The sequence below is a fragment of the Zootoca vivipara genome, chromosome 6, assembly GCF_965207765.1.
Source record: "Zootoca vivipara chromosome 6, rZooViv2.hap1.1, whole genome shotgun sequence".
Taxonomy (NCBI): Eukaryota; Metazoa; Chordata; class Lepidosauria; order Squamata; family Lacertidae; genus Zootoca; species Zootoca vivipara.
In genome coordinates, this window is record NC_142589.1 from 89,547,589 (window position 1) to 89,570,881 (window position 23,293).

The window sequence follows — 23,293 nt, forward strand, 5'->3', positions numbered from 1 at the left end:
CAAATGTCCTCCTGGGGGCAGCTTGCTCTGCAGAGCCGTCGCAACCAGTTTGCTGGGCTTCCCAGCTCCTGTCATTCCTGCCAGGAGTCCAGAAGCATCTGAAGCATCGCAGCTTCCCTACCCGAGAGCCGCAGGAACAGATTGATGCACAGCTGCTTTTAAGGAACACGGTAAGGGCAATGCTAGATTTTCACCAACCTGCCGCAAGCCTGTTTTTACACAAAGTAAGCTTCCGTCCTTTTTTAGCTTAAATCCGCTGCCTTTTTACTCGGATTTTGCTGCTTCTACAGATCCGTGAAATTTTTAGAAAGGCAACACCACGCCACCCCTTTTTTATATCTGCCCTCTTATCAGCTCAGACACACCCACCCCAAACATAGGAGGTCGTAGGTGAGTTTCTCCCTACCCACCCACCCTTCACAGCACGAAACGTAAGACGAAACTGGAGAGCTGAGGGCTTCCATTTCATCTCAGAAAACCTCAAGAGGAGATCAGCGGTGTGGACCAGCGCACAATGCTTTGCTGGATTGAATTCGAGATCTACCCAGAGGGTCCTTTTGAGGCCTCGCAAGCCAAGTTGCTTCTGCTCCCTGCTTCAGTCGACCATCTATGAAATGGGTGTGTTCTGTCACGTCACGCCGAGCCCAGTACAGGGGAACAGATAGCTTCTCAAGCTTCCGCATAGGCAAATCAAAGCGTCTTCTTGGCTGGTCCAGTGTCTCCTCTTAAACTCATAAAAAAACCTTTCTTAAACACACACACACACACTGTCTCCATTTCCCTCTCCACCCGCCAAGCAAGATGCAGCAGAACTGGGTTTCAAAGTAGGCGGGGAGCTTCTCGCCCAAACGTCTTTCCCTAACCCGTGACCGGCAGCTCCTTGAAGAGCCTTCATGGTTCCTCCTGGTTTCAGCTGTATTGTTTGAGGATGCTGTAGACTTGTTCCAGGATGTGTCCGAAACCTTGGTCCTTGGGCGTCCTGGAAGCCAATGAGCCCTGCAAGGAAAGAATGGAAGCGTTTGTCATCCAAACAGGCAGGGCACTTAGACCGAAAGCAAGACTCAGCAGCTTGCTAAATGCAAGTAGGCAAGAAAAATTGCTTCTCCCTCACTCGGCCCACACGCAAGTCACCGTGCAATACTCTTTTCTCTAATTCTTTTTAAATTTTTATGTTTTACAATTTAAAATACTCATTTAAACATCCTTAAAATATCAATGACTTCTCGTCTTCTCTTTCCATGGTTCATTTTGCATGTCATAAGTCCCTGCATATTTTACACAAACTAAACCATTCAGTATTCCATTATTGTATCCATCAAAACTTATTTACACTGTTTAATTTATCTTAATGCTGCCAGCGTTTTCAGCTGTACACAATTATTTCCCATATATTCAATAAACATTTCCCAATCTTCTTTAAACGTATGTTCTTCTCTTATTCTATATATTAAGTCTGCAAGTTGTGCATATTCCAACCAGCACCCTTTCTGCTGCAGTTCATCTGCATGTGTAACCCTATTGGTTGCAAATGGTACGCCGTTCCTGTTTGTGCCAAGTGGGCCGGTTTTGTGTGAATTAGGTTCAAAAGAGAAGGTCAGGGTTGGAAAAGGGGTTGTGTCAAAATCTGGAAGGTCATTCCCCCCCCCCCGTCCCCCACTTTGCCTTGCTTCCATAGAACCATAGATTTATATAATAATAATAATAATAGTTTATTATTTATACCCTGCCCATCTGGCTGGGTTTCTCCAGCCACACTGGGCAGCTCCCAACAGAATATTAAAAGCACAATAAAACATCCAACATTAAAAAACTTCCCTAAACAGGACTAGAATCCTAGAGTTGGAAGAGACCACAAGGGCCATCCAGTCCAACCCCCTGCCAAGCAGGAAACACCATCAGAGCATTCCTGACGGATGGCTGTCAAGCCTCCGCTTAAAGACCTCCAAAGAAGGAGACTCCACCACACTCATTGGCAGCAAGTTCCACTGTCAAACAGCTCTTACTGTCAGACTACCTTCAGGTATCTTTTAAAAGTCATGTAGTTGTTTATTTCCTTGACATCTGATGGGAGTGTGTTCCACAGGGCGGTGCCACCACCGAGAAGGTCCTCTGCCTGGTTCCCTGTAACCTCACTTCTTGCAGTGAGGGAACCGCCAGAAGGCCCTCGGAGCTGGACCTCAGTGTCTGGGCTGAACGATGGGGGTGGAGACGCTCCTTCAGGTATACTGGGATGAGGCCGTTTAGGGTTTTAAAGGTCAGCACCAACACTTTGAATTGTGCTCGGAAACAGACCGGGAGCCAATGTAGGTCTTTCAGGACCGGTGTTATATGGTCTCGGCGGCCGCTCCCAGTCACCAGTCTAGCTGCCGCATTCTGGATTAGTTGTAGTTTCTGGGTCACCTTCACAGGTAGCCCCACGGAGAGCGCATTGCAGTAGTCCAAGCAGGAGATAACCAGAGCATGCATAACTAGAGACCTGTGGAGTCAGAAGGGACCCCCAAGGGTCATCCAGTCCAACCCCCTGCAGCCCAAGAATCCCAGCTTAAAGAATCCCCACCCAACCCCTGCCTGAAAACCTCCAAGGAAGGAGAATCCACCACCTTCCCGGGAGGTCTGCTCCACTGCCGGGCAGCTCTTGCCGTCAGGTTTTTCCTTGAGATTACCTTTAGTTTATCCAAATAGGTCTGCTCCTGACTCCACATCTCTTGAAACTTCACTATGTCGGGCGCTGCTTTGTAAAACTCCACCAGCAGCATCTATGAGGAAGAAAGAACAGGAATCACATTCGGCCTACACCGCAGGAGTGTTGTGCGCAAGGCTTTTTTCCAGCCGGAACTCCCCAGGACCCTGTTCTGGCAGCTCTCGGGTGGATGCCATTGCCATTCTAAGAGAACAAGGGACCTCTTTTTCTAGAAAAGATCTTCCTTGCTTTCCTTCTACTGGTTTTCGTGCAGATTAAAAAAAAAAAAAAAACCGTGAGTGGTGCTGTGGTCTAAACCACTGAGCCTCTTAGGCTTGCCAATCAGAAGGTTGGCGGTTCGAATCCCCCGACAGAGTGAGCTCCCGTTGCTCTGTCCCAGCTCCTGCCAACCTCACAGTTCAAAAGCACGTCAAAGTGCAAGTATATAAATAGGAACCGCTGTAGCGGGAAGGTAAACGGCGTTTCCGTGTGCTCTGGTTTCCGTCACGGTGTCCCGTTGCGCCAGAAGCAGTTTAGTCATGCCGGCCACATGACCTGGAAAGCTATCTATGGACAAACGCTGGCTCCCGCGTCCTGAAAGTGAGATGAGCGCTGCAACCCCATAGTCACCTTTGACTGAACTTAACCGTCCAGGGGACCTTTACCCTTTTTTTTTTAACCTTTTCCTGCATTGCGGGGGTTGCAATAGGCCACCCTTTACGTACCTTACAACTCCACAATTCTACGGTTCATTTTTTCTCCCACCAATAAACAGACTTAGGGGACACGGAGAGTTGGCGGAGAGTTGGGCTCTGAAAGGCAACCCCAAATTTCCCTACAACACTGCGATCAGGGGCTTCTTAAAGGAATCTGGCAAGAATTCGAAGGAGGCTTGGGTCTAAGAGAGGCATAGGCAAACTCCGGCCCTCCAGATGCTTTGGGACTACAATTCCCATCATCCCTAGCTAACAGGACCAGTGGTGCGGGGATGATGGGATTTGTAGTCCCAAACATCTGGACGGCTGGAGTTTGCCCATGCCTGGTCTAAGAGGACTCTCAATATTGACTTTCAAGCTCGCACACAACGCTTGCATTGTGAAAGCCCGCAGGGCTCTGAATGTAAGGATTGTTATACCATCAGTTACAAATTTTGTTTTTCGGGAGGCCTCTCTTTAGATCATTGCAGCCCTGTGTGCTTGCAACAAAAGGCGCTTTGGCGACGCAACCCGACAGATGCGAAATCCAGATGAACTAAAGTTACCATCTCGTGGAGAACGTCATTGGTGAGGAAGCCGTCTTGGACGTAGGTGACCTCAACTTCCATGGGGATGCCGTAATCATAAGGCCTTTGCTGGTGGAGGAGGAAAGTTGGCCGGGGAAGGGGGCGAAGAGAGAGAGACACACAGAGAGGTGAATAGTACCAAGTCGATTCTCCCCCCTCTCTCGACTTGCTCAGGAGAACCAAAGTTCTAAAGCGCCCCCTGGTGGCTTAGAGGTGCAGCTCCTCAGAATGCACCACCTCTTTTTTTTTGAGCCAACATACTTCTGAGCAGCAAGTGATTTTACCCTTCTATTGAATGATTATAATATTGATACAGCACCAACTGACTAACACATACGCACACACGTTAACAGCAGCAAACAATTGGCAGTGTACCAAACATCCCCTTGGGAATCAACGCTGCAAATTATCCTGCAGTCTTTTTTCCTCCGCTAGTGCTAATAATAATAATAATAATCCGATGACACAACCTTGATGGCAGAAAGTGAGGAGGAATTAAAGAACCTTTTAATGAGGGTGAAAGAGGAGAGCACAAAATATGGTCTGAAGCTCAACATCCAAAAAACTAAGATCATGGCCACTGGTCCCATCACCTCCTTACAAATAGAAGGGGAGGAAATGGAGGCAGTGAGAGATTTTACTTTCTTGGGCTCCTTGATCACTGCAGATGGTGACAGCAGTCACGAAATTAAAAGACGCCTGCTTCTTGGGAGGAAAGCAATGACAAACCTAGACAGCATCTTAAAAAACAGAGACATCACCTTGCCGACAAAGGTCCGTATAGTTAAAGCTTTGGTTTCCCCAGTAGTGATGTATGGAAGTGAGAGCTGGACCATAAAGAAGGCTGATCACCAAAGAATTGATGCTTTTGAATTATGGTGCTGGAGGAGACTCTTGAGAGTCCCATGGACTGCAAGAAGATCAAACCTATCCATTCTGAAGGAAATCAGCCCTGAGTGCTCACTGGAAGGACAGATCGTGAAGCTGAGGCTCCAATACTTTGGCCACCTCATGAGAAGAGAAGAATCCTTGGAAAAGACCCTGATGTTGGGAAAGATTGAGGGCACAAGGAGAAGGGGACGACAGAGGACAAGATGGTTGGACAGTGTTCTCGAAGCTACGAACATAAGTTTGACCAAACTGCGGGAGGCAGTGGAAGACAGGAGTGCCTGGCGTGCTCTGGTCCATGGGGTCACGAAGAGTCGGACACGACTAAACAACAACAACAACAACCTCGGGTTACAAACGCTTTGGGTTACAGACTCTGCTAACCCGGAAATAGTACCTCGGGTTAAGAACTTTGCATCAGGATGAGAATAGAAATCGCGTGGAGGCGACAGCGGGAGGCCCCATTAGCTAAAGTGGTGCTTCAGGTTAAGAACAGTTTCAGGACCTCCGGAACGAATTACGTTCTTAACCAGAGGTAGCACTGTAGTTTCCGGGTCACCCTCAAAGGGAGCCCCACGTAGAGCGTATTGCTGTAGTTCAAGTGGGAGATAACTAGAGCATGCACCAGCTGACTAACACACACACACATACACACACACATGTTACAGCAGCAAATGATTGGCAGTATACCGGACTCTTGATTTTGGGGCCGTGGGTTCGAGCCCCAGGTTGGGCAAAGGATTCCTGCTAGATGACCCTCGTGTTCCCTCTCGACTCTATAATTCTACGATCTCAGTGATAGATCGTAGATTTACGAAGAATAGATCGATTCCTCTTGGAATACAAATAGCCCTAGATCCAGGCCCTGAGATCTCCAGGCGGAGCTGGGAGATGGACCCCTGTCTCAAACGCTGGAGAGCAGCTGCCATTCAGTGCAGGAGACAGTGAGTTAGATGATATTATTATTATTGTTATTGTTATTTTATTGAATTTATATACCACCCTATACCCGGGGGTCTTGGGGTGGTTCACAGAATAAAATCAAGATATAAAACCGCAAAATACATAATGAAAATAAAAACAACAACTCAATAGCCCCCCCCCCAAACAAAAAACATTTTAAAAGGACATAGGATGTAAATCAGATCAAAAGCCTGGTTTAAAAGGAACATTTTTGCCTGGCACCTAAAGGTGTAAAATGAAGGCGCCAGGCAAACTTCCCTGGGGAGAGAATTCCACAGACGGGGAGCCACTGCAGAGAAGGCCCCGTTCTCGTGTTGCTACCCTCCGCACCTCTCGAGGAGGAGGCGCACAAAGGAGGGTCTCGGAATATGATCTTAGGGTCCGGGTGGGTTCATATGGAAAGAGGTATTGCGGTCCTGAGCCATTTAGCAGGGGTCAGCAAACTTTCAGCAGGGGGGGACGGTCCACTGTCCCTCAGACCTTGTGGGGGGCCGGACTATTTTTTTTGGGGGGGGGGAACAAATTCCTGTGCCCCACCAATAACCCAGAGATGCATTTTAAATAAAAGCACGCATTCTACTCATGTAAAAAAACGCCGATTCCCGGACTGTCCGCGGGCCGGATTGAGAAGGCATTTGTTTGCCTGCCCATGGTTTAAGGTTTTATAGGTTAGAACCAGCACTTTGAATTGGGCCCGGAAACTAATGGGTAGCCAGTGCAGTCGGACCGGGTTTCGGTTTAATATGCTCAGACTGTCTTGCTCCGGTGAGTGACCTGGCCGCTGAATTCTGCACCGGCTGAAGTTTCCAAGCCAATGGTCTGATTTGGTGTAAGGTACTCCCTCCCCCCCGCTCTCCCAAAGAGCACCGTGGTCAGGCGCTGCAGGACTCACCTCCGGAGGGGGCATAACCCAGAAGGGCAAAATCTTCGACTCCATGCCTTGGTTTGCATGGCAGTACGGACCTGAGGAGACAAAAAGACAAACTCCAGATCATTTGGGCACCTAGCATGGGAACAGTGCCAGATTTATGTATAAGCTAAACAAGCAAATGGAACAAACAATGGCAAATAGAAGGGGAAGAAATGGAGGCAGTGGGAGATTTTACCTTCTTGGGCTCCTTGATCACTGCAGATGGTGACAGCAGTCACGAAATTAAAAGTCGCCTGCTTCTTGGGAGACAAGCAATGACAAACCTAGACAGCATCTTAAAAAGCAGAGACATCACCTTGCCTGCAAAGGTCCGTATAGTTAAAGCTATGGTTTTCCCAGTCGTGATGTATGGAAGTGAGAGCTGGACCATAAAGAAGGCTGATCGCCGAAGAATTGATGCTTTTGAATTATGGTGCTATGGTCCATGGGGTCACGAAGAGTCGGACACAACTAAACGACTAAACAACAACAAACAAGCTATAGCTTAGGGCCCCACTCTCTTGGGGGGCCCCAAAAATTTAGAGGGGGAAAAACCTGGATGTACATTTCCAAAATTTAAGATAAGAAAAACAAAATAAAACCTATATGTTTTGTGTTGTGTTGTGTTTTGCAACAGTGTTTTGTGTTGTGTAGGCTCCTATGATGTAAGTCAGGCATAGGCAAACTTCGGCCCTCCAGACGTTTTGGGACTACAATTCCCATCATCCCTGACCACTGGTCCTGCTAGCTAGGGATGGTGGGAGTTGTAGTCCCAAAACATCTGGAGGGCTGAGTTTGCTTATGGCTGATGTAAGTCATGGGCCCCACCTGCTAGCCTGCTCCCTAAAATATCACTGATTTGCTCATTTCTATATATAGGGTGCCTCCATTCTGCATGGACTGCTTGCATGGCAACATGGGCAAATGGCTTGAGATACCTATGAGGAATATGTAGAAATGGCGGAATTTACCGGAAGAATAAGAAATCAAGATAACATTTTTTTTAAAAAAAAAGGAAAGAATGGAAATGGTATGTTGAAAATTTACAGATAAATTATAAACAGATAAAAACATTGGCAGGACTTTTGTGATAACCTGCAGTTTCATAAGAGTATATATTTAAAGTAGAGGAATAAATGAACAAATCAAGTTAATTTGGATATGCAGAAGATGTTGACAACAATGTTAAGGAACTGCAGAAAGAGGGGGGAAGGAAGTCAAGTTTTGAAATGTCAAAATGATTGTAAATTTAGTGAAATGTATAAACTTGAAAAGTACAGAATAAAAATACATAAAATGGAAAGGGAAAAATAGAAAAGATTCCTGCATTGCAGGGGTTGGACTAGATGACCCTCAGGGTTCCTTCCAACTCAACAAGTCTATGATTCTATGAAAATTATGCAGAGTGTTGAGAAAGTGGATGAAACTTTTCTCCGTCTCCTGTAATGCTGGATCTCATAGGCATCCATTGAAGATGGATACTGGGAGATCTGGGAAGGGCAAAAGAACGGACGTTTTTCAGTCCAGCATATCTGAAGGAGTGTCTCCACCCCCATCGTTCAGCCTAAACACTGAGGTCCAGTGCCGAGGGCCTTCTGGCGGTTCCCTCGCTGCGAGAAGCGAGGTTACAGGGAACCAGGCAGAGGGCCTTCTCGGTAGTGGCACCCGCCCTGTGGAACGCCCTCCCACCAGATGTCAAAGAGAAAAACAACTACCAGACTTTTAGAAGACATCTGAAGGCAGCCCTGTTTAGGGAAGCTTTTTAATGTTTGACACACTATTGTATTTTAATATTTTGTTGGAAGCCGCCCAGAGTGGCTGGGGAAACCCAGCCAGAGGGGCGGGGTATAAATAATAAATTATTATTATTATTGTTAAGCACAAAGTTTAATGCACTCCAAGAGGCACCAATGGGCACTGGCTTGGATGGCTTTAAGGCTATGATCTTGGTAGATCATGAGACTCAGTGTCATGGGTTCGAGCCCCATGTTGGGCAAAACCTAGATGGTACCCTATAGTTCTATGATTCTATGATGGCTATGTTCTCTCTCCACTGTCAAAATAACATTGACTAAGGATTCACAAGTGGGGAGAGTGACGTTGCCTTCGGGTCCTACTTGCACCCGTCCCATTGATGTTAAATATAATTGGTTAATTGGCACGGAAATGGAGAATGCCTTTGTGCATGGCTGAATTTTTTTTAATGTGGGGGAAGTTCCACTGGAGCACACCAAGTGAGCTCCTTGATAATCAAGTGTTATTGTTCTCTGCTAGCTAACATGTGAGTGTTTAACCTGAGACCACATGGGTTGAATTGCAAATTTCGCCATCTTGGAAGGGTGGCGGCTGAGTCTTTTCTTCCCAGGCTCTGTGGGAGTAAAGATGCGTAAAAAGAGAATCTCCTGTAGGGAGACAAAAACAGCTCTAGGCGGAAAGGAGGCTGTAAGGAGAGACAGAACTTTGCTTACAGGGTCTGCTTGGAATTAACTTTTATTTCCAAGATGTTAGGCCTGTGCTGGACAGCACAATATATTGCATGGAATTATTTGGCTGTATCGTTGATGTTTTTGTTCTGCTTCGAAGAAAGTTCTGCAAGTCAAAGTTTTGAATAATCTTAATGGGTCTAGGCAATTTTCATTCCAGAAAAGAGTCAGTTTTTATGCATCAGTTGCTTCAAGCTGCACAATATCTGCAATAATTGAGGCATCTGGTTGGCCAATGTGAGCAGAAGATGCTGGTTTAGACAGGATTAGACACAGGAGCAATCCATAAAGGTACACTGCTGCCCATTTCTGGGCCTTAACGTTTGCAGAGTGCTGGGAGACGGTGGGCTGTTTCGTTTGGGTTGAGGAGGATGGGCAACCTTCTGCCACTTACCGCAGATGAGAGCCAAGCAAGGCTGGAAGCTGTTGCTGGTCCCCTGGAGCTTCAACTGGTAGTCCATTTGAGTATCGATGTCCTGGAGAGATGGCAGGGCATGGCTGAATGGGTGGCTGTGATACCAGCCCACCAGGCAAAGCCCACGCATAAAGAGGTTCTGGCATATCTGAAGACAAGAGGAAAAGGATGTTGCTTTTCAACGCTGTTTGTGCTTTATTTTTTTCCAGAGCAGGGCAACCAAGATGACAAAGGGTCTGGAAACCAAGCCTGATGAGGAACGGTTGAAGGAGCTGGGTATGGTTAGCCTGGAGAAGGGGAGACTTAGAATCATAGAGTTGGAAGAGACCACAAGGGCCATCCAGTCCAACCAGTCCAAAGCATTCCTGACAGATGGCTGTCAAGCCTCCGTTTAAAGACTCCAAAGAAGGAGACTCCACCACACTCCTTGGTAGCAAATTCCACTGCCAAACAGCTCTTACTGACAGGAAGTTCTTCCTAATGTCTAGGTGGAATCTTCTTTCTTGTAGTTTGAATCCATTGCTCCATGTCCGCTTCTCTGGAGCAGCAGAAAACAATCTTTCTCCCTCCTCTATATGACATCCTTTTATATATTTGAACATGGCTATCATATCACCCCTTAACAGCGTAACACTCAAAACGGAAGCGTGGCACTCAAAACGGAAGCGTAACACTCAAAACGGAGCACGTTCGGCTTCCGGAAAAAGTTTGCAAACCGGAACACTTACTTCCGGGTTTGCAGTGTTTGGGTTCTAAGTTGTTTGAGTACCAAGGCATTTGAGAACCAAGGTACCACTGTATACAATTTGAACACCCATGAACGGCGAGCTACCTGTCCTCCTGTCCTCCTCATCCAAGCTGTTTGCCCAGGAGTTATACTTCCAAGACGGCTGGAGGGCAAAGGAAGAATCGAACAATCTATGGGGCAGCCGTGGTACCCAATACCCCGGCATCCCCAAACACCCCCCCACACACACTCCAGCCCCACCATTACTAATGATATGAGCTCCTTACCTCTTCTTCCACAGCAGCTGCTAAGTCCCCGTCTGCAAGGCGTGATCGGCAAGGGAATGCCCTCAGCACTGTTAACACTGAAAGGTGAAAAAGCAAAGGTAAAGGTAAAGGACCTCTGGACGGTTAAGTCCAGTCAAAGAGAAAAACAACTACCAGACTTTTAGAAGACATCTGAAGGCCGCCCTGTTTAGGGAAGCTTTTAATATCTGAAGGACTATTTTAATATTTTGTTGGAAGCCGCCCAGAGTGGCTAGGGAAGCCCAGCCAGATGGGCGGAGTATAAATAATAAATTATTATTATAATTGTAGAGTTGGATTAGCCAAGGCTAATCTGTGGTGCTGGAGGAGACTCTTGAGAGTCCCATGGACTGCAAGAAGATCAAACCTATCCATTCTGAAGGAGATCAGCCCTGAGTGCTCACTGGAAGGACAGATCGTGAAGCTGAGGCTCCAAGACTTTGGCCACCTCTTGAGAAGAGAAGACTCCCTGGAAAAGACCCTGATGTTGGGAAAGATGGAGGGCACTAGGAGAAGGGGAGGGACGACAGAGGACGAGATGGTTGGACAGTGTTCTCAAAGCTACGAACATGAGTTTGACCAAACTGCGGGAGGCAGTGCAAGACAGGAGTGCCTGGCGTGCTCTGGTCCATGGGGTCACGAAGAGTCGGACACGACTAAACGACTAAACAATAACAAATCTATTGCAACCCCTTGCAATGCAGGAAAAGGTTTTTTTAAAAAAAAAAAAAAGGTAAAGGACACCTGGATGGTTAAGTCTAGTCCAAGGCGACTATGGGGTTGCGGCGCTCATCTCGCTTTCAGGCCGAGTGAGCCGGCGTTTGTCTGCAGGCAGCTTTCCGGGTCAAGTGGCCAGCAGGACTAAACCGCTTCTGGCGCAATGGGACACTGTGATGGAAACCAGAAACGCCGTTTACCTTCCTGCCACAGCAGTACCTACTTATCTACTGGGACAGAGCAGCGGGAGCTCACCCCGTTGCGGGTTTTCGAACTGCCGACCTTTGGATTGGCAAGCCCAAGAGGCTCAGTGGTTTAGACCACAGCGCCACCCGTGTCCCTACAACACTGATAGAGAACCAAGGGGTCGTTGGGTTTGGTCAACCAAAGCCCTCCTGCTTTTGGCCAGGCATTAGCTGATATACTGCCTTGAACATGGAGGTTCTGCTTAGCTGCCCAAACTAACCCTCTTTTCTAAGGCTTTAGGAACGGAGCCAGCTGCCCTATATCAAGTCAGAGCATCAGTCCGTCTCGCCCAGTATCATCTCCCCTGATTCTCTAGGACAGGCATCCCCAAACTGCGGCCCTCCAGATGTTTTGGCCTACAACTCCCATGATCCCTAGCTAACAGGACCAGTGATCGGGGGAAGATGGGAATTGATAAGGATCAGGCCCGTGGGGCCAAAAATGTTCCCCACTCCTTCAACTGGGGGGCTTTTGTAGCTCTGCCTGGAGAATCAACCTGCAACCTTCCCCACCAAAAGAAATAGGGTTTTGAATAAATGGCTGCTATAAACAGAAATGCAGAAAGATGCCTTCGACCAAGTCAAGTTTTCCTTCCACCTAAGTTCAGCACCTTTGTCCATTCATTCTTGTGGTTCCTGTTCAGCTGTATTATTATTATTATTATTATTATTATTATTATTATTATTATTATTATTATTATTTTACTGCGTAGGTTAGCACCTGCAATCTGAATTTTGAGATCAGCTTTGAGAGAAACCCCTGCTTGGTTGCCTTAAGCATCTCTCTTAGTTAAATACATTTTAAAGGAAAGGAGGGAGAAAGGAAATTTGGAACATTTCAGCTCCACTCTCTTGCTAGTTACCACAGGGGAACTTACACTGGCTGTTGGTGTCCCAACGACCGCCGAGATAGCCAGTCACTTCACTCTTCGTCAGGTGGCTATGGAAATCCTAAGAGGGAGGGGGAAAGAGCAGAGGTTTGGAGGTTTGGTCACCCTTGGGTGCCGTGGTAACACTCTGGGTGCTGCTGGACTCCAGCTCCCATAATCCCTGCATTGCAGGGGTCAGACTAGATGGCTCTGAGTGTCCCTTCCAACTCTACAGTTCTATAATCCTCTTATCAGAGTCCAAGCTATGCCCACAGAATATCAGATTTGTGGATTCCTCCCCCCACCACCAACAAGCTCTACCTCTCCTTTAAATCAGGACCAGTGAAGGGGTGAAGTGTCTGGAGGCGGTTGGAGGATGGATGGCGGCTAACAGATTGAGGTTGAATCCTGACAAGACAGAAGTACTGTTTTGGGGGGACGGGGGGTGGGCGGGTGGGTGTAGGACTCCCTGGTCCTGAATGGGGCAACTGTGCCCCAAAAGGCTCCCAGGACATTTCCGAGCACAATTCAAAGTGTTGGTGCTGACCTTTAAAGCCCTAAATGACCTCGGCGCAGTATATCTGACGGAGCGTCTCCACCCCCATCGTCCAGCCCAGACACTGAGGTCCAGCTCCGAGGGCCTTCTGGCGGTCCCCTCATTGCGAGAAGCGAGGTTACAGGGAACCAGGCAGAGGGCCTTCTCTACGGTGGTGCCCGCCCTGTGGAACGCCCTCCCATCAGATGTCAAGGAAATAAACAACTATCTGACTTTTAGAAGACATCTGAAGGCAACCCTGTTTAGGGAAGTTTTTAATGTTGGGTGTTTTATTGTGCTTTTAATTCTGTTGGGAGCCGCCCAGAGTGGCTGGGGAAACCCAGCCAGATGAGTGGGGTATAAATTATTATTATTATTATTATTATTATTATTATTATTATTATTATTATTATTATTATTATTTGCAGTAGCAGAGGAAAAAAAACTGCAGGCTATTATTCTGAACCTAAGCAGCGTTGATTCCCAAGGGGATGTTTTTTTAAAAATTGCAATTCTTAAGAGAACTTCCCGCTTGCATTTTTATCAAATGGCAGAATCAGCCCTGTACATTTTTGGCACATGAGGCAGACCCCCAAAATGGCAGACCCCCTCTCCTTTCCACCAGGGAAGAAGAGGGGCGTGAAGATCCACATCAGGAACAAGGGAGGGAAGAAGAAAAATTGACATCAGCCTCTCCTGCCCCGATGGATTCTGCCGCCTGAGATGTTTGATGTTTTAATTCTGTTTTAATATTCTGTTGCGAGCCACCCAGAATGACTGGGGAAACCCAGCCAGATGGGCAGGGTATAAGGAATAATTTATTATTATATTATTACTGAGGCGGTTGCTTGCCTCTTTGTGGGGCCGGCCAGAGCCCTGCCAATGCCCACCACGTACCACTAACAAAAGGACGTTGCTGGAGATGGCGACATTGAAAGGCTGGAACTTGTTAAGGGCTGCGAAAGACGTCACTTCCACCAAGGTGTGGGGATTCCTAAAGGCAGAGAAAGAAACGGCCATCCTGAGGACTAGTAGCATTAAAAAACAATTCATGAGCAGAATGCAAGGGCTTTTAAATACAACTTAAGCTGCCTTGGGGCACTCAATCCTGTATTTATTTATCTTATTTGTTAAACATCCGAGGGTCACAGGGAGGTTTACCCTAACGAATCGCAGTATAAATGGATGACATGTTTTGTTTGTGGAAAATTCCTTCCCGAACAAAGCCCGTTAGAGTGGTTAATCAACAACAACAACAACAACAACTTCTTCACAACTTCTTCAGTTTACACAATTGTGTTCTAGACCAGACACCCCCAAACTTCGGCCCTCCAGATGTTTTGGACTACAATTCCCATCTTCCCTGACCACTGGTCCTCTTAGCTAGGGATCATGGGAGTTGTAGGCCAAAACATCTGGAGGGCCGCAATTTGGGGATGCCTGTTCTAGATCCATCTTGCATTCAGCAAGTCATTATTTTGCTTTCTTACTATTTTGCTGAAAACCGCTGTTGCAAGGTGAGGTGAAACTGTTTCAGCCCGGGGGCCACATTCCCTTCCAGGGGCCACATGCCAGTGGTGGGAGGGCCAGAGCCAAAAGTGGGAGGAGCAATACATGTAAATTTCACGAGTCTAATAACCCCCTCTCTACCCTCCCCAGCTAGCAAGAGGCCTTGCTAAAGGTTCCCTCTCTGCAAGAAGCCAAGTTGCAGGGAACCAGGCAGAGGGCCTTCTCGGTAGTGGCACCTGCCCTGTGGAATGCCCTCCCACCAGATGTCAAAGAGAAAAACAACCACCAGACTTTTAGAAGACATCTGAAGGCAGCCCTGTTTAGGGAAGCTTTTAATGTTTGACGGACTATTGTATTTTAATATTTTGTTGGAAGCCGCCCAGAGTGGCTGGGGAAGCCCAGCCAAAATGGGCGGGGTATAAATAATAAATTATTATTATTATTATTATTATTATTATTATTATTATTATTATTATTATTCCCAAGGGCATGTTCCGGTTCGGGGGGGAAACACTGTAGGAGAGTGTAAGAATTGTGGGCGCTTTCCAGGGGCCGGCGGAAGAAGTCTAGAAGGCCACGTTTTGAATCCTAGCCAGAGTTTTCTCTTTTACAGTTTTGGCCGCATTTCAGGAAACTAGCTTCTCCAGTTGCGGCTGAATTCCTGCCTCCCCACCCATCAACTCAAAACAGAGGCATCCATTCTCAAGTCTGCCTTCGCCTTGAGGACTAGAACCCCACCTCCCCGCTTTTTAAATTAGACACTGATGTTGTTAGCATGTTGCGCTTGGTACCCAGATTTCACCCCCGTGAGCACAGCTACACAAAAGACATTTGCCTCTAGCTACTGAGAGGATTTCATACATATGATGGACATACCTGGCAGAGTCCCGACTCCCCAGGCTGCAATAACGGACAGGGATTTGATTCCTGCAGTCCAGCCTTTTGCTGTTATCTGGGATTGAAAACAAAGTGACTCGCCAACACTGAGCTAAACTGATCCATGAAACGCAAAATTAAACATCTCCATTCCCACGCCCACCCCCACCCCGTTTCAATGCCCTTCATTGTTGTGGCGTTTCATAGAATCATAGAGTTGGAAGAGACCACAAGGGCCATCCAGTCCAACCCCCTGCCAAGCAGGAAACACCATCAAAGCATTCCTGACAGATGGCTGTCAAGCCTCCGCTTAAAGACCTCCAAAGAAGGAGACTCCACCACACTCCTTGGCAGCAAGTTCCACTGTCGAACAGCTCTTACTGTCAGGAAGTTCTTCCTAATGTTTAGGTGGACTCTTCTTTCTTGTAGTTTGAATCCATTGCTCCATGTCCAATTCTCTGGAGCAGCAGAAAACAACCTTTCACCCTCCTCTATATGACATCCTTTCGTATATTTGAACATGGCTATCATATCACCCCTTAACCTTCTCTTCTCCAGGCTAAACATACCCAGCTCCCTAAGCCGTTCCTCATAAGGCATCGTTTCCAGGCCTTTGACCATTTTGGTTGCCCTCTTCTGGACACGTTCCAGCTTGTCAGTATCCTTCTTGAACTGCGGTGCCCAGAACTGGACACAGTACTCCAGGTGAGGTCTGACCAGAGCAGAATACAGTGGTACTATTACTTCCCTTGATCTAGATGCTATACTCCTATTGATGCAGCCCAGAATCGCATTGGCGTTTTTAGCTGCTGCATCACACTGCTGACTCATGTCAAGTTTGTGGTCTACCAAGACTCCTAGATCCTTTTTACATGTACCGCTCTCAAGCCAGGTGTCTCCCATCCTGTATTTGTGCCTTTCCTTTTTTTTTTGCCCAAATGTAGTACTTTACATTTCTCTTTGTTAAAATTCATCTTGTTTGCTTTGGCCCAGTTGTCTAATCTGTTTAAACAGGTTTCTTTTATTCTACATTTTCATTGTGGGTGTTTGTGCTTCGTTTCATTTACAAAATGTATTTTAGTGATTTTTATACATAGCAAAACCAATTGCGACCTTTATCACCTGGCTTGAGAGCAGTACATGTGAAAAGGATCTAGGAGGGACCCAGGTGGCGCTGTGGGTTAAACCACTGAGCCTAGGGCTTGCTGATCAGAAGGTCAGCGGTTCGAATCCCTGTGACGGGGTGAGCTCCCGTTGCTTGGTCCCAGCTCCTGCCAACCTAGCAGTTCGAAAGCACGTCAAAATGCAAGTAGATAAATAGGAACCGCTACAGCAGGAAGGTAAACGGCGTTTCCATGTGCTACTCTGGTTTGCCAGAAGCGGCTTTGTCATGCTGGCCACATGACCTGGAAACTGTACGCTGGCTCCCTCGGCCAATAATGCGAGATGAGCGCGCAACCCCAGAGTCGGTCACGACTGGACCTAATGGTCACGGGTCCCTTTACCTTTACCTATCAAAGGGTAACACTAGCAAAAATTCCTCCCTGCGGCGGCGGGAAGTCTGATTTCCAAGAATCTGTGAGGACATCAGTTCAGACAAATTTCTTTTATTCCAGACTGCCCTGCCGTATAAAGATCTGTTTGTGGAGTTAGGCTGTTTTGCGGTTGCTTATGTAATAAAACTATACAGTTGTACCTTGGTTGTCGAATGCCTTGTGACTCGAACGTTTTGGCTCCCGAACGCCGCAAACCCAGAAGTAAGTGTTCCGGTTTGCAAACTTTTTTTGGAAGCCGAATGTCGGACGCGGCTTCCGATTGAGTGCAGGAAGCTCCTGCAGCCAATGGGAAACCGCGCCTTGGTTTCCGAACATTTTCGGAAGTTGAATGGGCTTCCAGAACGGATTCAGTTCGAGAACCAAAGTATGACTGTGCAGTCGTACCTTGTTTTGCGACCGGGATCCGTTCCGGAGCCCCAGCCGCTAGCCAAAAAGGACGCAGGGCAAAGCGCCGCGTCTGCGCATGTGCGAGCAGCAATCCTGGAAGTAACCCATTCCTTTAGTTCTGGGTTTGCCGCGGACTTTCGCTGGAATAGATGCTAGACGAGGCGGAAGTTCACGGAGGTATTACTGTACTAAGTTTATGGGTGTTTTTAAAGGATGAGCGAAATTGTTTTGTTGTGTAATTAAATCATGTGTAATGGTTTTTTTTATATATACAGTGGTACCTCGGTTTATGAACACAATTGGTTCCGGAAGTCTGTTCATAAACTGAAGCGTTCATAAACTGAAGCGAACTTTCCTATTGAAAGTAATGGAAAGTGGATTAATCTGTTCCAGACGGTCCGCGGGGTACTTAAACCGAAGCGTTCATAAACTGAAGCAAACTTTCCTATTGAAAGTAATGGAAAGTGGATTAATCCGTTCCAGACAGGTCCGCGGAGTACTCAACCCGAAGCGTACTTAACCCAAAGCATGGGTGTAATTGGTTCCGGAAGTCTGTTCATAAACTGAAGCGTTCATAAACTGAAGCGAACTTTCCCATTAAAAGTAATGGAAAGTGAATTAATCCGTTCCAGATGGCTCCGCAGCGTTCGTAAACCGAAAATTCATAAACCGAGGTGTTCATAAACCGAGGTTCCACTGTACAGGTATATAATTGGTTTTACATGTGTAAACTGCTTAGAAGCCCATTTTGGCAAGTCAGCGGCATATAAATCAATACTACATTGACATACCTGAGCTGTGCAGTTCTGCAAGACTTTTGCCCTGCTGCTTCCGGGTCTTGTCCTCCAATTTCTTAGCTAGCATGGACTCTGAGAGGACTGACTTAACCCCCTTGGCTTCTTCCTCCTCCTCCTCGGCAAGCTCATCCTCTTCCCCTTCGCTCACTAAACTCTGGGGGAGGAAAAGAGATGCAATGTCCGTCGGAGAGGACAGTCTCCCCACTGCTGCTCAGCCTACAAGAGCTCTCATGTGAGGAAAGCACAACAGCCATGCCCTCTGTTGCTCCAGACGGCTTCAGATCGAACATCCAGAGCTGTCTGACAGTGGGCCAGAATGCATAAGATAGAGGCAGTTTCTGCAATATACAGTTGCTGACTCAAACTTGCACACATGAAAGAGTTAACCTGAACCCAGAACCTAGGTAGCAAGTGGGTGTGGCTTAGCAGGCCCTCTGCTTCCCCACTTCTCAATCTTTTTCTCTGTGCTTCATGCAAGAAGCAAAGAAGGAGCCATGTGGACGATGGCTCCCAGCTGCAAGAAAAACCAAGTGAACTGCATCTCTCAAAAAAGGAGATCCAATAGCCTGCAACCCAAAGATTGCATGATCCTCTTTGTAAGTAAGTAAAGTTATTTTCTTTTAAAGTCATTTGAAACTTTTCTTCATTTTTGTCTTACTGCCAGCTGAGAGATTTGTCTATTTTAAATTCTGGAAACTCTGCGAGTAAAAATAAATAAATCACTTACTGTGATTTATTCTAGCCTAAGTATTTTTGTGGGGAACATTTGTTTTGAAAGTGGATGAGGGCATATGTGAAATCTAACCAAGTTTTTAATGTGCTCTGCGCAATCGCTGTTGTGCTTAACTCTGCTATGAGAGAGTAAGAATCTCTCTTCCCAACCTCTCTCCCCAGCAGCGTCTGGTGCCCACATTAAATTATTAATTTTGTATGCTGCCCTTCATGCAGAAAGCAGATAGCCCTTGATTTCTTAGCGTAAATGAAAACTGCATTAGTTATTCTTGCACGGAAGCACAAACAAAAGAGGACAAATAACTGTGTCGCCATTAAGTATATATAAAAATTTAGAGTTTGTTTCCTTTCCTTTTTTTAACCCATTAGAAGCAGCTTTTTTGCACTTACCATAACCTGATAAATCTAAACTGTTGCTTACTTAGCTTGTACATAAATGCAGTGTTCTAACAAGTGAAAGAGAAATTAGGGTATTCATTCACCTCCTCTGCAGGGGGCGTGTTGGGCTGGTACTTCTTCAGCCAAACAGCTTTATACTGGTCTAATTTCTGGCCCTTATACTTGACTGACGCCCAGCCACACCCAGACTTCTTGGCTGGGTTGACAAGCTTTTTGCAGTAGGTCGCCCAGGCACTTGGCGAGTTGAACACTTGACCCGTCTCCTGCCAAACGATCTTGCCATCCGTCAACAGGTCGCCCAAGAACTTCTTGCCCTGGGATAGGTGAGAGAGAAGAGAAGTCTTTTTCTAAGTTCATTCATGTCGTAACCAGTTCCAGCTCCTCTCTGTGGGATGTGATACATACGTAGCAGTCAAGTACAACATTCCTTTTTTTTCTAGAGTGGACATGCAAGGGGATGTTTGGTCCTGCCAGTCAGAACTTCCTGTTTCCTCCTGGGCTGGGACATGCTTCCTTTTGCATGTGACTAGAGGTGGGCGTGACCTTACCTGTGCAGGTAACAAAAAGCATAAGGCACGCAGCACTCTCTCTCTCTTTGACTTCCTCCATCGTAGGAGCAACAGCTTTTTCGCTAGGGATGCCCTGTTGGCTGACACTGGGACTATCTCCTTATGGGATAGCTCCACATGTATTTATTTTGTAACTAAGTCTGCCTTCAGGGATCCAACTGTGAACTGAACTGATGTGAGTAAACTTCTTTAATATACTTTAAATAAGATGGTCATGTGTTCATTCCTTTGAGAGGGATAAAAGGGGACTTGCCAGGAACATAAAATTCAATTCTGAATTGTATGGTCATGAGAGGCTTTGTCAGGAGTATGGGCAGGAGTCAGGCTCTGGGGGCTGTAGTGCTTTGCAGGACTGGGGCCTGTCTCAGCTTGTGCTGGAGAAGCAAAGAGTGGTCACTCAGGTGAGGCCTCAGCTTGTGCTGGAGAGGCAAGGAGTGGTCACTCAGGTGAGGCCTCAGCTTGTGCTGGAGAGGCAAGGAGTGGTCACTCAGGTGAGGCCACTTGATACCTCACTGCACCTGGTGGCAGGAGCTGGGAGGGATAAAAGCTCAGCATTTCCCTTTAGCTCTTTGCCACAGCAACGCTATCCCTGTGTGGTTGCTTCTGGCCTCTTGCTCCTTGCACCCCTCGCCTGCCGACGCCTTGAGCCTCGACCCTTGGACTTCACCCTGCTGATGCCTTGCTCCTTGACTCCCAGACCTTCGCCTCTGCCTTGTTCCTTGACCCTGCAACTGCCTGCTGCTGGACCCTCAGCCCTGCACCTGTTCCTGCTTCTACATCACCATCTTGCCTCTGGTCCTGACGTCCCCAGTCAGGGCTTCAACCGCCCGCCGACCGGACCGTGAGAGGCTTAAGCAAGCCTGCAACCAGCTATCCGCTGCGCGTTAGAAGGGCAATGCACTCTGCTAAGTAAAGGGGCTTGCTAGCACAAGTTAAGAAGGATATTAATAAACAATATATCCTCTCCTGCCTCCTTGAACATTCCCACACTCTCAGGTGGGCACGATTGAGGGCCAGCACTCCCCTTGCCCACTTCTTCCAAGGAGGAGCAACAGAATGACGAGAGTGTCTTACCAGGTAGTAAATGGAGAGGACGCCCTCTCCAGGCTCAATCAGCCCGTCTTTGAGAAGCACGCGCAGAGTGATTCCGCGACGGGTCAGGATGCAGCAGCTACGCCTGCCGGGAATCAGTAATTTCCCCACGTTCTCGTGGTCTTCCAAGCTCGCCTCCAGCTCCTCCTCGTCCTCTTCCAGGCAGTCGTCTCCTCCGAGGGATTCTGCATCCAAGGCTCGGGAAGAGTAAACACAAAAGGAATGAACTGGGAGGCGGAAGGGATCGAGCTGGGAAGTTTAGGTTCAATCCCTGGCAAATCCAGGCGGGGTTGGAAATGTTACCCCACCCCACCCCCAAGATCTAGTACACACCAAACTGGGAGGGGTAGCTGATGCTGCAGAAGACAGAATCAGAATTCGAAATGACTGTAAGGATCTAAGGGGTCTCGGTGGACCACAAGCTTAACATGAGTCCACAGTGTGATGCAGCAGCAAAAAAGGCTAATGCTATTCTGGGCTGCATCAGCAAAGGTCTAGTGTTGAGACCATGGATCCATAAAATGAAAGCAATGTACCACAAGACAGTATTGTAGATGATAAAAATTTAATTTCCCCCCCTTACCTGCACTGATGATAGTTATTGTTTGGATGGGGGGCTTTTATGGATCCATGGTCTGAAAGTCTGAAAGGGATTGATCCATTTTGCATTACTTTCTATGGGAAAGCGCGCCGTGGTTTGGGAACGGACTTCCCAACGGACTTCTGGAACGGATTAAGTTTGAGAACCAAGGTATCACTGTATTTGAAACTTTGTTTCATCTGGCAACCGGCCTCCCTCCTCATGGCAAATCTTCCTCTCCCCCCCCCCCCCGAGTGAGGGATACTTCCTCATGCCCCAAGTGAGAATATAAGCCAAAACCGAGAGAAGGGGAAGGAAAGAGGTTCTGGAACTTACAGCCTGCATAGGCCCGACATGGGAAGGGGAATTTTTGGGACATGGGAATTTTTGGTTTATTCTCTTTCTCCCCCCCCCCACTCTACCTATAAATTAAATTTTATTGGTCCGTATAGTTAAAGCTATGGTTTTCCCAGTAGTGATGTATGGAAGTGAGAGCGTGGACCATAAAGAAGGCTGGTCGCCAAAGAATTGATGCTTTTGAATTATGGTGCTGGAGGAGACTCTTGAGAGTCCCATGGACTGCAAGAAGATCAAACCTCTCCATTCTGAAGGAAATCAGCCCTGAGTGCTCACTGGAAGGACAGATCCTGAAGCTGAGGCTCCAGTACTTTGGCCACCTCATGAGAAGAGAAGACTCCCTGGAAAAGACCCTGATGTTGGGAAGGGGAGAAGGGGACGACAGAGGATGATATGGTTGGACAGTGTTCTCAAAGCTACGAACATGAGTTTGACCAAACTGCGGGAGGCAGTGGAAGACAGGAGTTCCTGGCGTGCTCTGGTCCATGGGGTCACGAAGAGTCAGACACGACTAAACGACTAAACAACAACAAATAACCTATTAATATAAAAAAACCCGGCATGAATAAATGAATAGATGCTTAGGATTAGTGTGACCTGCCTTTCACTGGATATATTGAATATTTGTTGTTGTTGTTGTTTACTTGTCTCTGTTGTTGTTTTATCTTTTTGCAAACCGCCTTGAGGTTTGGTGTTGTTGTTTTTTACAATCGTGGTGTCTAAATTTTGTGAAGATATATTAGCAAGGGTGGATGGTTGTAGGTTTTGTTTTGCAATTATGCAGCGTATAAATTTTGTGAAATTAATATAATAGTAAGGATGGATGGATGGACAGAGAGACCGACAGATGATGCATATAAATCTTGACTCTGAAACAGAACCACTGTTAGTCATGCGCATTGTTTCCACTGGGTCTACTCTGAGCAGGTCTAACACCTGTCTACAACCCATCGGGCAGGGAGATAAATGAACAGAAGCTGGGGTTGCGCAGCCCCGACACCAGCACCATTCTCCATCCGTTAAGCTTGGGCTTTGCAGCCGTCTGCGCGCGCTCAGAGGACGAGCGCTCTCCATCCCTCTCTCTTCCCGGCAGGAGTCCGCCTGGGAACCGCGCGCCCCGGGCGCCCAGCTGAAGGCAGGTTACGGGGCCGAAAGCCCATCCTCTGAGCTGGGCTGGCTGCGGGGAGAAAGAGGGGCTGGATCCGAGCCGGGCCGAGAGCGGGCCTCCCTCCCTCCCTCCTGCCTACGGGCCCCGATCCCCGCCTCCCTCCCGGGTACCTGCTGCAGACATGGCTCCGCTTCCCCCTCGCCGCTTCCTCTCGGCGTCACAGTGCGGAGGCTCCCGGCTGTCCCCGCCTCTCCCTGGGAGAAAAGGAGAACGGGAGAGAAAAGAAGACAAAGGAGAGGAGGGAGGAGGGAG

General features: G+C 47.5%; 1 protein-coding gene across 1 annotated transcript; it reads right to left on the minus strand.

Moving 5' to 3' along the window:
- Nucleotides 1-238: 238 nt before the first annotated feature.
- On the minus strand, nucleotides 239-23,293 carry MPND (MPN domain containing). The gene is made up of 13 exons (XM_060275368.2): nucleotides 23,152-23,293; nucleotides 20,919-21,133; nucleotides 19,359-19,589; nucleotides 18,139-18,298; nucleotides 15,405-15,480; nucleotides 13,917-14,013; nucleotides 12,494-12,566; nucleotides 10,636-10,712; nucleotides 9,601-9,769; nucleotides 6,706-6,776; nucleotides 3,942-4,031; nucleotides 2,664-2,756; nucleotides 239-996 (listed from the first exon to the last, which is right to left on the minus strand). Exons 1-13 carry the CDS (start codon nucleotides 23,162-23,164, stop codon nucleotides 910-912), a joined length of 1,452 nt encoding a protein of 483 aa, XP_060131351.2. The 5' UTR covers nucleotides 23,165-23,293; the 3' UTR covers nucleotides 239-909.